The sequence below is a fragment of the Pinus tabuliformis genome, chromosome 9 (assembly GCF_031772625.1).
Source record: "Pinus tabuliformis cultivar Carrire ecotype Pingquan chromosome 9, CPIR1, whole genome shotgun sequence".
In the NCBI taxonomy this organism is placed as follows: Eukaryota; Viridiplantae; Streptophyta; class Pinopsida; order Pinales; family Pinaceae; genus Pinus; species Pinus tabuliformis.
Window position 1 is genome coordinate 1,640,671,834 of NC_142307.1, and position 15,953 is coordinate 1,640,687,786.

General features: G+C 35.4%; 1 protein-coding gene across 2 annotated transcripts in view; it reads left to right on the forward strand.

Moving 5' to 3' along the window:
- LOC149155126 (ARM repeat superfamily protein) overlaps positions 1–841 on the forward strand; it is a 134,117-nt gene extending 133,276 nt beyond the window's left edge. For both annotated transcript variants that reach the window (XM_089445036.1, XM_089445035.1), the window contains exons 5-6: positions 203–321; positions 417–841. In XM_089445036.1, the coding sequence (XP_089301162.1) occupies positions 203–321; positions 417–449 (152 nt within the window). In that variant the 3' untranslated portion in view covers positions 450–841. The remainder of the gene's footprint in view (positions 1–202; positions 322–416) is intronic.
- Positions 842–15,953: the final 15,112 nt, after the last annotated feature.

A 15,953-nucleotide genomic window follows, 5' to 3' on the forward strand; every position in this document is an offset into this window, starting at 1 on the left:
GAATTGCACTCTAGGATAAATTCATTTCATTTTTATAGGAGGGAACTACATTACCGTTAAGTATATGTATCCTCTTGATACCCATCTAATCCTACTGCAAGCTTAGCTCATCCTAGGGAAAATTCATCTTCAAAATTTGTTGAACTAAAATGAAATTGTCTCATACAGACTGCTTCATTTACATGTGGTTCTTAACATGCAGATAGTGAAAGCATTACATTACTGAAGCAGTATGAAAAGGACACTGAGCCTATTGTATCACAGAGCTGTGAAGTGGCACTGAGCATGCTTGAGTTTGAGCAATCTGGCAAGTCATTTGAGGTAAAGTGCTTGGGTTCCATTTTCTTTGTTAATTATATAGGTACAGTTTATTGTCCAATGTTGCATCTGTTCTGATTGATGGCCATTTTCTGCAGTACCTGCTTTTTCAGTCACCAGAAGTGAATTGAGATTTTGCCCGCCCTCATTTGAGAGTTAATGTTGCTGAAAACTTTGGTAATTGGTATTCACCTGTTATGAAAATATCTTCACATTTTAAAACTTCACATTTAAAAGGTAAATTGACAATGCTGTATTTGGGAATGGATAAAGCTCAAAGTCATATGCTGTGTTTTCCATGACAATGCAAGTCAACTCCTAGAGTTGCATTTTATTGACCTGAAAGTTGCCTCTGTTTATTTCGGGGTCCAAGTTTCCAACATCACAATAAGGTCAAACTCGATGTTGTTTAACTGGAATCCAATTGGTCAATTAAGAAATGGGTTTTTTTGGGTTTAATCATGTATATTTATTACTGAGTTTAAATCCATCTTCAGTTAGTACAGCTCATGATTTTCCATTATTTGTGATGTAATGTGTCGAACATGTCCCTTTTGACTATGGAAATAATGATTGATATGGCACTTCTCATGTGAAGTGTTTTTGGGATAAGGTAGTCATGTTCTTTATGATTGGTGTTTAGCAGTTTTACAGTTATGTTGGACTGCACTATTGTTTTGGTCTCTTAAAAATAATTTTGTTTATGTATGGTATAACTAGATCATTTTGATTGCTGATTTGACCAAGACATTCATTCAAATTGTGGATTTCTAGTATGAATGATGTAAGTACATATTGAGGCCATTGATTGTATTTCAGTTAATATTTGAATAGGTTACACATCTACTGAACAATTGCACATGCAGCACATTTTTCTAACCATTACAATGATTTTGAATTTTCACATCTTTAACTTGCAGTGCAAGTCTAATTTGGTCAAGTTCACTTGGCGTTGAAATTTTACAAAATTCATCGTTATCACACTGCATGAAGGATGAGTTAAGAATGAGTAAGTTGATTTCAATATATACCATCTTCTTTAGTAAGATTGTGATATAATCAAATTTAGTTAAAACTGTATGTAAATTGGGTTGTTGAATTAGTTGCCTATAATCTCCAAAATGGAAAATGTTAATTTTACTTTCTCAAGTTACTGGCAATTTATCACTTACACTTGCCCAGTTATTTGCAAGTTAGTAAGTTGATTTCAATATATACCATCGTCTTTAGTAAGTTGTGATATAATCAAATTTAGTTAAAACTGTATGTAAATTGGGTTGTTGAATTAGTTGCCTATAATCTCCAAAATGGAAAATGTTAATTTTACTTTCTCCAGTTACTGGCAATTTATCACTTACACTTGCCCAGTTATTTGCAAGTTATCACTTAGTAATTTAATTAATTTAAATAACTGCAGATTACTAAATAAAAGCGTTGCTGGGATTTTTAATAGGTAAATAAAATCTAAAACAGCAGAAGCAAAATAGTCAATCTCACACATGCACACAGAAAATTTTCCTTCAAATCTGCTGTCCATTAAATTCTGTTTTACAGCATACATGCGCTCCCTTATTGGGAAAATGGCCCAAATAAAAACTCTGGAAAAATTACAGAAATGAAATAGGCTTATCAACCCTCTGAGAAAACCAAAACCTGATCTGTGCTTTTCTTGGCTGTACAGATTTCTGTACAACCTGCTGTCGTCAACCTGCACTGCATCGTTGCAAACATTCTGCCTGCCGATATCAACCTGTATGGTGTTGCTGCAAACTTTTTGCCTGCTGTCATCACCCCGAACATTACTTCTGTTGCCTGTATCTGTTTCTGTCACTTTGTACAGCACTGTTGTATCCTGTACAATGCTGTTGTACCTATATACAACACCACTGTAATGCATTCTACACTGGTGCAGTCACCTGTATAGTGGTATGGACCAGTGTTGACAATATCGTGATATTTTAGGGGAGCCAAAATGTCGCCGATAAAATATCACGATATTTGTGCTCCCCGAAAATATCGCGATATTTCCGAGATATCGCCGATATCTCACAAAAATATCGCGTGACAATAGGAAAAATCGGGGTCCTGCTGGGCTGCACCTAGAAAAGGGAAAATTCGAATTTTTTTTGCTCATTTCGGTTTTCCGAGTGTTGGAGAAGGAAGGGGAGAGTGTTGTAGTAGTTGCCAATGAGGAATTGAGGATCGAGGAGCCATTATCACCACCAACTACGAATTTTTTATTGATCAAAGTTTGAAAAACAGTGAGACAAACTTCATTTCTTCCATTAATAGGTATGTTCTTAAAAACCCCCATGTTAATGATTTTTTTCATAGATTTGGGGTTATTCTTGCTTGCCTCTTTGCCTACCAACATTTTTTTTTTCCTCCATTTGCTATGATTTTCATGCCCATGAGCCAATGCAAGGGTTTTCTCCATATTTGGGCAGCAAGCTTCATTTTTTTTTCAACTTTCTTATGCACCCTCTTATTGCCATTTTTCATTCACATTGCAAATAATGTAGTAATATATATATTTTTAAGAGGCCGTTATTACTTATTAATTTTTGTGTTGGGCGGTTTAATGCCAATTTTTTGTTTTTTTGGTGCCCTAAGTTTGAATTAGTTCACTACAAATATGCCAAAAGCCTTGGACCCATTTTGGGAGTATGGGGAGCCTGATGGTGGGACAAATTGGGCATATCTACCATGCAAATTGTGTGGGACCAAGATGTCATGAGGGGTTACGTGATTGAAATACCATCTGGCTAGACTCCTTGAACATGATGTAATGCATTGTATGGTTTTTAGTGCGGAGGTTATACAAAAAGATCTTGAAGCAATTGATGAAAAAAACAGAAAGATAGCTGCTAGGGAGAGGGCACTGGTCTCAGATACATAGCTACTAGTTTTATTTGTTTTGCTACATATAAGTTTATAACTCATGATGATGATATACTTTTATATATGTGATGTTATTTTGTATTGGTTCTCCACATTTGAGTCCTTGATTGGACAATTATCAAGGATTAACAGGATTTGGTATTGCCTTTGATGTATCATTTTTATTTTACATCCACTACATCATATATATCAGTGCTTTCTTCATACTTATGTGCAAATGTGTTTATTTCATGTTGTTATTGGTTTATATCTTTAAAAATAAGAAAAAATGAATATATTATGCATTTTTAATGTTTGCCGATATTTGCCGATATTTTGCTGATATTTTCGTCGATATTGCCGATAAGATGTTTTTTGGACCCTCGTCGATATTTTGTCGATACCGATATTATCAACACTGGTATGGACTGTTGCAATCACACCCTCATCTTCACACATGTGCTTATGGATTGCTGTATGGAATGTAGCTCTTACATTCCCCGCACTAGAAAATAGCATGGCCTGCTATAGTATAACCATCACTGATTTTTTGAGGATTGCTTCCTCCTTGCTGCTCACTGTTTCTTGTTTTCTCTTTGGCCTTAACATTGAATGAAGGCCCTTTATCACCTTTGTTGTGTTCTCCTATAGAGCCTTCTGGTCCTCGTCCTCTATCACTGTTGGTGGCAACTCATGAGACTTTTTAGATGCTAAGTTCTTCTCGAACATAACATCTCCGCTCACAATTGTTTTCCTCTATGCTAGTATGAAGATGCTGTAAGCTTTTGAGGTCTTGTTATAATCAACAAATATCCCTTTATGTCTGGAATGCTCTAGCTTCATCCTCTTCTCCACAGGCACATGCATGTATATTAGACAACCAAAGATCTTCAAATATCGTATCTTTGGCTTCACCTTACTGAAAGCCTCTATAAGAGTATTGTCCCTCAATATCTTATGAGGACTCTTGTTCTGCACATATATTGCAAGGTTACATGCCTCTGCCCAAAGAAACATAGGTAGCTCCCGATCACGTATCAGTGCCTTGCATCAACAAATAATGGACCAATTATTTCTCTCTACAATCTCATTACGTTGAGGGTTGTATGAGACTATCATCTCCCTCTTCCCTTGTAGAAATATTTGAAGTCATTAGAGATGTAGCCCCCCCCGCTCCCCCCATTGTCCAACCCTTTTATCTATTTGGTTCACTTAGGTCTTGAATTACTAGAATAGATTGAAGACCTCATCTTTGGTCTTCATAAAGAAGATCCAGGCTTTCCTAGAATAGTCATCAGTGAATGTGACACAATATAGTACTCCTTGCACTGATGCCATTAAACATCAGCGTACACATCTAAATGAGTGAGATCAAAGATCCCATCATACTTACTCTCCTTTCTTGGAAAAGAAGCCTTGGCATACTTGCCAAGTGCACAACCTTTACACACACTTCACTGCTCAACAATGAAATTTGGGAGACTAGTGACAATCCCCCTCAGGATCAATAACATCCTGTAGTGTAAGTGTGTTGGAAATGGTCATTATTGATGTCAAAGGTTGCCCAAATGAAAGAGAAAGATACATAATCAAAGAGCATATTTTGAGACATTTCTAATGATATATGGCACTCTGTCTAATTCCATAAGAATGAGGAGATATGAAATATCTTATCAAGATGACCCAGCCAAAGTACAAGCAAGCCCCATTTGGATACCCTATCTTTGAAGGCATCTTCACTCCAATTACCTAGCTCAAATGGGAGCATATGATATATGGTTGGAAAGCTTATTTTGAGACCTTTCCAAGGATATATGGTGTGCCTTCTAGCTCCTCACGGTTGAGGAGGAATGCTTTTTTGAATATTCATTATTTATTCTCCCAGTTGCACAAGTCGGCCTAGCCAGTGGACAAGTCGGTGCAATCAGTGAACAAGTCGGGCTCCAGATGCACTATAGATAGGCATGAGAAGGAGCATTTCTAGCCATTATTCAAGCATTCAAATAGGTTTTTAGGAGAGCAAACGAGCAAGCCTAAGGTTCATACCTCACAAACCGGCATGAAGTGAAGTGAAGTCGAGTTGGAGAAGCTTTTCGTGTAAGGGTTTTTGATGTAATTCTTAGGAAGGGTTCCTATGTTTAAGACATGTTAAGGCCAAGTTATATTGTTTAGGAGGCCAAGTTCGAGGTCTGTTGAGGAGGCCAAGTTCGAGGTCCGTTGAGGAGGCCAAGTTTTGTTAAGGAGGTCGATTTGAGGGGCTATTGGGTCGAGTTCTATTTGACCTATTCTAGTTTGAGGCCAAGTTTTTGTCTTGGTTTGAGGCTGAGTTGCAGTCCTGGTTAGAGGCCAAGTCATAGATCTATTTTGTAACATACCCCCTTACCACCCATAGCCCACACTAAAGGTGGAAGGAGAAAGTTACTATGATGCCCCAACCTCCAAGGTTTAATTATGAAAATGAGGTGCAATTTTTTTTGACCTTTTTGAAACTTTTCAAAACCCAAAATGATAAATGCCATTGCCTTCGTTTGATCATAACCTTTTCGACAATATAAAATTTACCTCAATCCAACTCTCGAATCAAAGTTTATGTCCATTTAATGTTTCAGCCAATAACCTTTGCCATGCCATCCTGACCTGCCACATGGCACACATGTGGTCCCACGTAGTGCCCACATGGATCCCCACATCATAGCCAAATCATCTCAAGTGGGTCCACATAATTTCTATCAACCACTGCCACCGAGGCCTAAGCCATATCACCGTGCACAACCCCCTCCTTTCACGGGTTGCGATATGAATATATACATTATATTATATGTGGAACCCTCCCCATTTTGGAACAAACCACAGTCAACGAGGTCCACTTTGCCACGTAACCCCATGACTAAAATCTCGAGTAGTACTCCTTGTGCCTCCATTTGAAGCTTTAGGGTTTGGGATAGAAAACCCCTCCTACGTTACCTAATGGCAAAGACTTCGTCATGAGACATAAATCCCAATCTTTCTCCGTGGTGCCTCTCTTTTAAACGCTGAGGTGACATTATCATTCAAAGCCTCCAGGGTGACGTTAGCGCCTAAATCCTTCAGGGTGATGTCATGTTGATGTTCCTCATACACATAGGAAACATAATTACTCATATTTAACAAGCCAATGTTAGCCAACATATTAACAAACATGAATCATTAAGAGCATAGGAGCATAATGGACATTTATCTTTTATAGTTTGAACTTAACAATTGAGATTGAGACTTCAACTCTCCATCCAATGAAAGATTGACTTGCACTGCAATATTTCTTGTAGCCAATCATCCCTAAATTTTAGAGCTTGAGGAGGCGTGCTTAACGATGTAAAACCAATTTCCCCAGCTTAAACGGGTCCCCAGAGGCTACACCACCTCCACCCACCAACTAATCATGTAATCAAATACACAAGGATCCATTTCCCTCTAATGTTTTCAACAATTCTCCACTGTCATATCACAAGGCCTTAACATAGTTAACTTCAGCAAAGGGGTCCTTTGTAAGCACAAAGAATCACATCTCTAATCCAAGAGAATAGTTTCATTATAACATGGGAAGGTTCATCAACTAGACAAACCACTGATAAGTTAGTAGGTTCTTCTTTCCCCAACCTCGTAGTGTTTTCTTTAGTCCTGTTGACCACTACCGGTCAACTGCCCATAGTTGTACACCCCCTTTTCTTTGCAAAAAAGAGTAGCGCTTGATCGACATGTCCGTGCCATTCTGCAGTCATCAATGGCTTGATCAATTTATGTTGTAAACCCAGTCTGCATGTGTCAATTGTAAATAATCTTAGCAGATATGAGTCATGTCTGTAAATTGCCTAGGTGGACCTAATTTTCTAAGTGATAATCTACGTTCCGGAAGGTTTTTCGTCTCACCGATCCATGATCGGCAGAGTTTTCCTTCAGCCTAACCCCAAAGCCGGAATGGATTTTGTCATTAGAATCTTAGGAGAATCCTAGTGTGTTAATCTGCTAGATTATAGTTGTGTCGCAGAACTGGGTGGTCCATGAGGGTCTATGTCAAATGGGTTTTCCCCCCTTGAGATGTAAAATTGTAAAAGTCATGATGTAAAGTGTCTTGAGGGTTAGAAAATGTTTTAATACCCTCATGAGTCCTAAGTCTTAGGTCCTAGGTGATTTTTCCAAAGGCTAAGTTCGAGGATCCATTTAAAAATAAATTTAAAAATTTAAAAATTTAAAAAATAAAATAAAAATAATAAAATAATAAAATAAAGTAAAAACTTAAAAAAATAAAAAAATAAAACAAAAACCCTAAAAATAATAAAATAATAATATTTTTGAGTAAATAAATGCAAATTTTCATTTTTTAATGAATTAACTAATTCGACGGATGAGATTAAGAGATACCTTGATTCTCATCGATGGTCGAGATCATTTCGACATGGATCACTCGAACTAGCCGTTGGGATTTTTTCCTTTAAATAGGGTCCTAGGGGGTCATTTGAGATCATAAGATCTGTGAGTCTTGTGCTGAATAAGCTCTCTTGTAGTTCATTTTTTTTTGTGCAATAAAGAAGACTTTGGGGTTAAAAATCTTGCTGGTGTTACTCTTTGGAAAATGCTGTAAGATTGTTCTATTTTTCTGCATAATTTTATTTTCAGCCATTAATGATAGCTTAATGAAGATTGATCTAGGCACAGGTATCTTGTTTGATCTTTGAGGTTTGAATGATAGTTTAGATTCTGAAATATATTGGCAGGTATCTCCATTTGATTGGGGTTTCACTATTGTTTTCTCCTTCTATGTTGATGGTTGACTTTAAGCTGTGCAGGAAATTTTTTTTTTAGATTACCGGGCGTTAGGGGAAGTTCTCGGCTGAACCAGCCAACTCCCGGGTTGTGTTTTCTGAAAGAGCCCAGCCAGTTCTTGATCCCAGGCTTATCATTCGAAATATATTTTTTATGAATGCATGCAGGGTTTTCTGAAGCGTTTTATATTAAAATTAAATTCTGATAATATTACTGCTGTTATTGCTAAATCTGGCTGTTCAAGGGTCAAAATCTGTAAATTACTCAGCTGATCTGGGGTTTCAAATTTTGTTTTATGCATATATTATATTAGGGTTTTGATGCTATTCTGCAAGTCACGGGTGCTACAAATCAGAGAAAATCTAGACATAATTTGAGAGGTTTCATCGTTTTCTGGGGTTTTCGGCAAGGAAAAGCTTCATCATATTTTCTAGATTTCTGAAGGAATTTGGGCGGATTGTTGAAATTGTTTTGCTGCTCAAAGATTATTTGCATAGAGCAGGTTGTTTTTCTTATGCTCTCTGATCTTCCACCTGCTCAGCCGTCTCCATACTTTCCACTATCCCCATCGAAATTTTTTGTGGCCAGCAAACCTGTCAAGCACGCTCCACCTGCAAATCGTTTTTTTTTTTTGGGCCGCCTCGAGCTTGCGTGGGCCTCTCCTTTTCACGCTGCATAACCTTCTGATGCCAGCGTATCATCTCCACGCCACCTAGCATTTCTCTCCGCGCGCCTTATCTATCCGTCCAGCAATCCAAGCGGTCAAGGGTGCCACGAGCCTGGCGTAAGAGGGTTTTTAGTGACTGTGCGTGCAGGCTTCAGGAGGCTCTCTCCCACGCTGTCGGTGTTTTGCCTACATACACCCAAAGAAAACACGCAACAAAACTTTAAACTAAATTCAGGGTTAGCGTTTTTGGATTTGACGGGCCACCAACGAACGACTCATTCCTCTATCGACTCTCTGCATTCTACACGCCTCACGCAGTCCTGATCTGAGGCCGCAAATCATGCGTTGAGGTCTTCTGGGCATTTTTTTTATGTATCGGTGCGTTGGCCGGGTAATTTTTTTTTGAGCCGTTAACAGTGAGATCTCCTCTCTGCCTGCGCACGAAGAGTCGTTCTCGGCTTTCAAACGTGATTGCAATTTAGCTTCGACTTTTCATGTATGTGGTATGGTAAGTTTAGATTAGGTTTTATTTTTTTTTTATTTTATTTATTTTCAAAATAGCTTTGTTTTATTTAAAAAAAAAAAATTTAAAATTCATAAATCAAATAAAAAAGGGAAAAAAGATATACCACAATCGTTTTAGTTTAGACGTAGTTTTTTTTTTTTAGTTTAACTTTTAGTTTAAATTTAATATTAGAATAGATCTTAGCTTTAGATTTTAATAATTTTGCTTTAGTTTAGGAATAAAGTCTTTAATTTTTTTTTAGGTTTGATAGTTTTAAAATTTTATAAATTCTTAAGCTCTAGTTTTGGTTAAATATTTTAATTTTCTTAGATTTTTTATTAAAATCATAAAAGCATAAAAAAGGATTTTTTTTAGTTTAGATTTTAAATTTAAAAGTTTCCCTTTTTTAGTTTCAAGTTTTTTTTTTTTTTTTTTAAAAAAAAAAGAGAAAAATTTTGGAAAATTTTTGCCAGATTCAGTTTTTGTCTCGGGAACTTATCATGTTCTATTTTCTCCTACTGAGATTAAAATTTTCGATATTTATCATTTTATGCGAGCCTGCACATGAATGATCATCTTGAAGATTAGCTGCATGAATATGATATCTGGTTAATGATTCATAATTGCGTGATTGTTTAAAGCATTTATCTTTCGAAATTTTTTTTCGCTGGGATATCATTATTGAACTTTAATCGCTGAATCATTATAAGAGCATTGTGGTTTTACTGGATATCTTGCATTGTTCGATTTATTTGATGATAAATGATTGTTGTTCATGGTTTATATTTCTACAACATCTAGCAAGTAATCGTTTAAACATCAATCCCACAAGGCACTGGTCTTTTAACTTAACAAAATCAATTTAGTGCTTGCTCCTTCGTGTCTCCCAACCCAACTGGTTCACAGTTGGTTTTCATCATTTCATAGGGTCTACCCCCCTTAGTCGCGGGAGACAGGGTTAAACGGAGAGATCGGGGATCAGGGTGACAGCCCCCGGTCTGAGCGTTGTCGTGTCAATCTGTGTGACAACAAGTCCTAAGGCAAGCCACTCTTAATCACATGAAGAGAGTTTTTATGCAAATATGAGAAGGTTCTTCAACTGGAGAAACTACTAATAAATTAGTAGGTTCTTCAGTCCACAAACTTCTCGATGGTTTCATCAGTCCTAAGACAAGCCACTCTTGGTGAGTTCATCAGTCCTTAGGCAAGCCACAAGAGGAGGAGAGATCAAAATGGGAAGGTTCCTCAGCTAGATAAACTACCATGGAAGCACAAAGATAACCTTTTTCAGGTAGTTCTTCAGTGAATGTAAGCACTAGTGTTCCCAACTTAGCGCTGCACTTGGTGTTTCCTCGGCGCCAAAGTACTGAGTGTCTCTGTCTCCTGGCCAATAGGTTGAAGGTGAAGAGGCCAAAGGATACGAAAGAGGACCCTATAAGTGTTGGACTTGCGGGGAGAAACACCTAAGAAAAGATTGCCCACAAGGTAAGAACAATCGCTCGAGGCTTAGAAATAACTCATCATTCCCTCATTCTCTTTTATAGCCTTTGTTCTTGAAATACAATGCACATCAGTTTTTCGTTTTACCCATGAGATTTTTTTTAACAAAGTAAACTATCAAACAAGAACTATACCAAGTTCTCATTTTTTTGAGGTAGAAAAAAATCATTTGATTTTGAAAATCGCTGATTCACAATACACATTTTTTTGGAGCATATTTTTGACACTTTAAATTTTCTTATGTATCAAGTATGAACATTTTTTTAGAATGTTTGTGATTTTCATGCTCATTTTGAAAAGTGTTGATGTGACATCAACCCCTTTCTTTAGAGGGCTTATTTTTGACACTTTAAATTTCCTTAAATATGCACTTTTTTTAAAAATGTTGATTATTTAACCATTTTTCAAGTTGTCGTATTCCTCTTTTTGTTTTTCCTTTCAAGATGTTTGTTTTTAAGGGTCTTTCAAACGTGTTTTTGTTTTTCTTTGCAATGTTTTTTTATAATGAAAATTTTAATTATTTTTTCAAAGTTTAAAAAAATAATAAAATTAATAATTTGTAGTTAGAATTTTTTTATATATTTATATATCGTTAATTAATACTTCAATTCACATATAATAATTGTCGCTAAAAATAATAATTTTAACAAAAAATAAACATTTTGCATATAGATATAATTCAAAAAACAATATACTTAGAACTTATTTTTGCTAAAACTGACATGTTAAATAAAATATATTTATGAAAAAATTGAATAAAAAAGGGGAAAATAACAAATTTTATGATTTTTTTAATCCAAAAATGGCATTTGAAGTTTTTGTTTTTAATTTATTTTTTTTTCCAAAAAAAATGATTAGAATTTTAAATAAAAAGAAGAAGAAAAAATGTTAAAAGAAAAAAGAAAAAAAAAAAACCTTTAAAAATAAAAATTAAAAACATAAAAAAATAAAAATACATTTAAATTTAAATTTTTTTTCCTGGGGACTTGACTTTATAATTTTTTTTTTTTTTTTTAATGTTTTGTTTTAATTAATTTTTTTTGAATGGTTTTTAGTGCATTTTTTTTTTAATGTTGTTTTTTTCAATTTATTTTTTTAATTATCTAATCAAATATTATTTATTTGTTTTTTAGTTTTTTGCTTTATGTTTTTTTATTCTTAAATTATGTTTTTTTGGAAATATTTTCTTGCTTATTTATTTATATTTTTATATATATTTTTATTATCTTTTATACGTTAATTTTGTTTTATTTTTACAGTTATTATGTTTGGTTTTTTTTGAGTCGTTTTTGATATATATTTTTTATTTTTTTTTTTTTTAATGTTTTAATCTATATTTTTATTTACTTGTTATTATTATTTTAAATTTTGTGTTTATTTATTTATTTTTATTTCCATTTTAGTTTTTTCAATGTTTTCATTTTTATTTATTTATATATTTATTTATTATTTTGTTTTGTTTTATTTTTTTCTCTGCATGGTTAGTGTCGATCCTACACTAGCAACCCAATCCAATTATGTGCCAATTTGATAGTCGATTTTAAAACTTTCATTATAATGGATCGTGCCCGCCCCCACAATGTGTCAATTTCATGGTTGGTCTTTAAGTTTTTATTACAATGGGTTGAGTTCCCCTACACTGTGTCAATTTGATGATTGATTTTTGAGTTTTTGTTGCAATGTGTCAAGTTGTCTTAGACTAAGATTTTAAAATCGCTATACTTTTAGCATTTAAAAAATGAATTACTCTTGATATAATGACTCTTTCCTATGATACCGGATTCGTCCAAAACCCTTGACGAATCGCGAATCGGTCGAATCCGACATGATTCTCTGCGGATTCGAGTCCAGACTTCAGGACACGTCGTGTCCTTTTATGACACGTCGTGTCAGGTAACGTGTCATGAATTTCCAAGCGTGTCTCGATTTTTATGACGTGTCATGGTTTTCGGACTCGTTTCCAGGACTCGGAACTGCTGCTAGGTTAAAGGGGGCGTGTCTGCTCGGTTGACGGCTCATTCTGCAAGTCAGTTGGCAAAGGATTGTGCTGTTGCAGCGAGGAGCGGACTCTCACCAAGGAGAATCGACCACCCAACGTCCACAGTCCACCAGTTCTAACTTCAAGTTCGTCCACGGTCCACCAGATAACGCAGTTCTTTGTATCAGCGGTGCCGGTTATAAAATTATGATGAAATTCGAGTACTTTGAACCACATTTATGTTACATACAATGATCTAAGGTTATGATAACAATCCAAAGTCCAAGTTTTATAAAGGGATTCATCTTAATCCAAATACTCCAGCGTAAAGCATATGAAGTCCATCCGAGAAGCACAAGTATCGCAGTGAATCGTGATACACTGATATATATATATATATATATATATATATATATATATATATATATATATATATATATTAGTGGTCATCTCTGAGTTTACTTGAGAAGCAAAATGCAAGTTTATGAATCGCTAATATTAATATATATATCACTGCTCGGCACAATCACTGCGAATTTCCAGTAAATAGAATCGATTGCATTGTGTAACCCTAACCCTGTAATTTATCAGTTACACGAATCCATGTTTCATATAAAAAAAGATTCGATATCTTTAGAATCTGTTCAATTTTCCTGACTTTGGAACTGGACAGATTATTTCCATTTGATTTCCCTGCTGTTGAAATTTAAAACAGCTGACAGAATAAAATGCACTTTGAAAATTATAAAATCTATTAAAATAACTTATAAGTTCACCTGCTTGAAAATTATAAAATCTATTAAAATAACTTATAAACACACTGCTGTAGCCTGTAGCCTGTAGATCTATGTTTGAAATCAATAAATTTGTATCATTAATTAAAATTTGTGTAAGAAATATGATAATATCTAATTATATATATATATATATACATATATTTTTAAATATATATATATTTTTAATAAAATAATATATAACGTGTCTTAACGTGTCCTGTTCCGGGGGTCAGCGTGTCCCGAATTCGACACCACGAATCCCGAATCCTACGTGTCCCGAATCCCCGTGTCAGGTGACTTAGACTCTTTCATTAAGGTGTTCATTTTTAAAGTTTTTTTAGTCAGAGTTTTTTTCCATAATGCCATGGTTGAAATATGTTGAAAACCTAAGGGTTTTTGTAGTTATGATTTTTGGTCTTAATTCCATGATTGAAAAATTGTCAAAATTTTAAGGTTTTTTAAAGTGATGATATTTTATCTTTAACGCTATGGTTGAAAACAGTTATAACTATTTTTTCTTTAACACTATGGCTGAAAATTGTTGGAATTTTAAAGCTTTTCAGAGAGGTGGTATTTTATCTTTAATGCTATGCTTGAAAATCGGTGGAATTTTAAGACTTTTCGGAGACGCGATATTTTATCTTTAATGCCATGCTTGAAAATCATTGGAATTTTAAGGTTTTTCAGAGTCATGATATTTTATCTTTAACATCATTATTAAAAAATGTTGAAAATTGACAAAAAGAAGAAGATGTTATTCGAACATCAACACTTTGCATTTTCAAGACGTTTTTTGCACAAAAAAATTGGTTTTCACTGCCATTTTTAAAAAATGTTGAAAATTTACATTGAAAAAAAAGTGTTGATGCAGCATCAACACTTTTCATTTTTGGATTTCTTTCATGTTTTTTTTTGGGTTTTTTGGCTAGATTTTTCATTTTGAGTTTATAGTTCCCGCTTAATAGTTTACTTTGGTTTTCCCATTGACTGTATCAACAATTAAGATCATTTGACTGATTTTCGACTATCACTATGATTTATCTAAATTTGGTGCTCAAATGCCAAATTTCTAATTTCGCCGCCCCTTCATACTTTTTCTCTTTGTTGCATGTGACTGGGAGATTAAAATCATGGCCTTAACTATGATCTTGTTCCAACAATTCAATGCTTGGGGACTTAGTATTCTTGCCTACATGACTAAGCCTTCAAGACCATGCCCTTAACCGTTCGAGGACATTTCTGTGTTGACGCTAATGATGAAATGTTGATGTCATTGTGCCAGGTAGCACCTGATGGGTGATCCACGTGTCACCCAAAAATGGCCCACTTGGCCACTTGAAAATGCCAATTGTGCATGCCACGTGTCACTAGTTGTACTTTTCCATGTGTCACCTTTTAATATCTGCTCTACATGTCACTTATACTACTGAGTCACACTATTACATCATCATGTTGTGTCACCATGTACCTCTTCATTCTTATCCCCACATGACCCCATGGCATGTTGGCCTCCACCTATCTTGTCCACATCTTCAAAATTGATCGACCATTGATTTATTGATCCCTCGCTCGATCAACGGACAACGATCATCATGCTGCCTCTCGTCCCCTTCCTGTACGATGATTAAGGCAAGGGGAGGGGGGTTTGCGATTTGTCGCTCTTGTGACTGACTCCCATGCACTTTCCTAAAATTGCACCGCAAAAAAATCTCCAACTGCTTGGATCCAATGGTCTATATCCATCATGGGACCCCACTGTATGCCTGACAGTTAAGTCGGGGGTGGGAGGTTTGCGATTTGTTGTTTTGTGCACATGGAACCAAAACACAACTAAACCTTAACACTTCTACTTGTTATCCATGTCAGTGCCTTTCAACACTAGAATCTCCTTGTTATTACTATGTCCCTACCTACCAACCATGCACATTCTTCCACCTCGACTCTGTCTCGTTATGCTGCTAAGTCAGCTCTGCAACATCAACTACTGATTGTACATTCTAGTGGAACCATGCACCCTAGAACCCTACTAAAACTAAAAACCAAAATAAATCTTGAACCCTTGGGAGTTATATGAAATGCCATATACCATTGGAAAGGTCTCTAAAATAACTATCCAACTACGCAGTTTGTATGAACATTTCAACAAGCCAGTTGTAGATAAAACAATTTTAAAGATAATCCATTAGATCATATATCCAATAGTCTGCAACCACCACAAGACTTTGCAAAAACCAAAAACACATCAGTAACACATCAATTGACTCCTCTTGTACTTGTACTCCCTTAACATCAATGACCAAGGTTGACATCAATGACAACCATCTTACAATCTGCTCAACAATCTCCCCCTTTGACATTGATGGCAACATTGTCAAACATTGCTGAGTCATTGATGGTAGCACCATCACTTAGCAACACTCCACTTGAAACCTATTAGGTTGTTACAAAAACCATTGATAACTGTTGGGCTCTTCTCCCCTTGGAAATTTCACTCTCCATGGTTGTTGGAAAAATAATTGCTTTTCACAT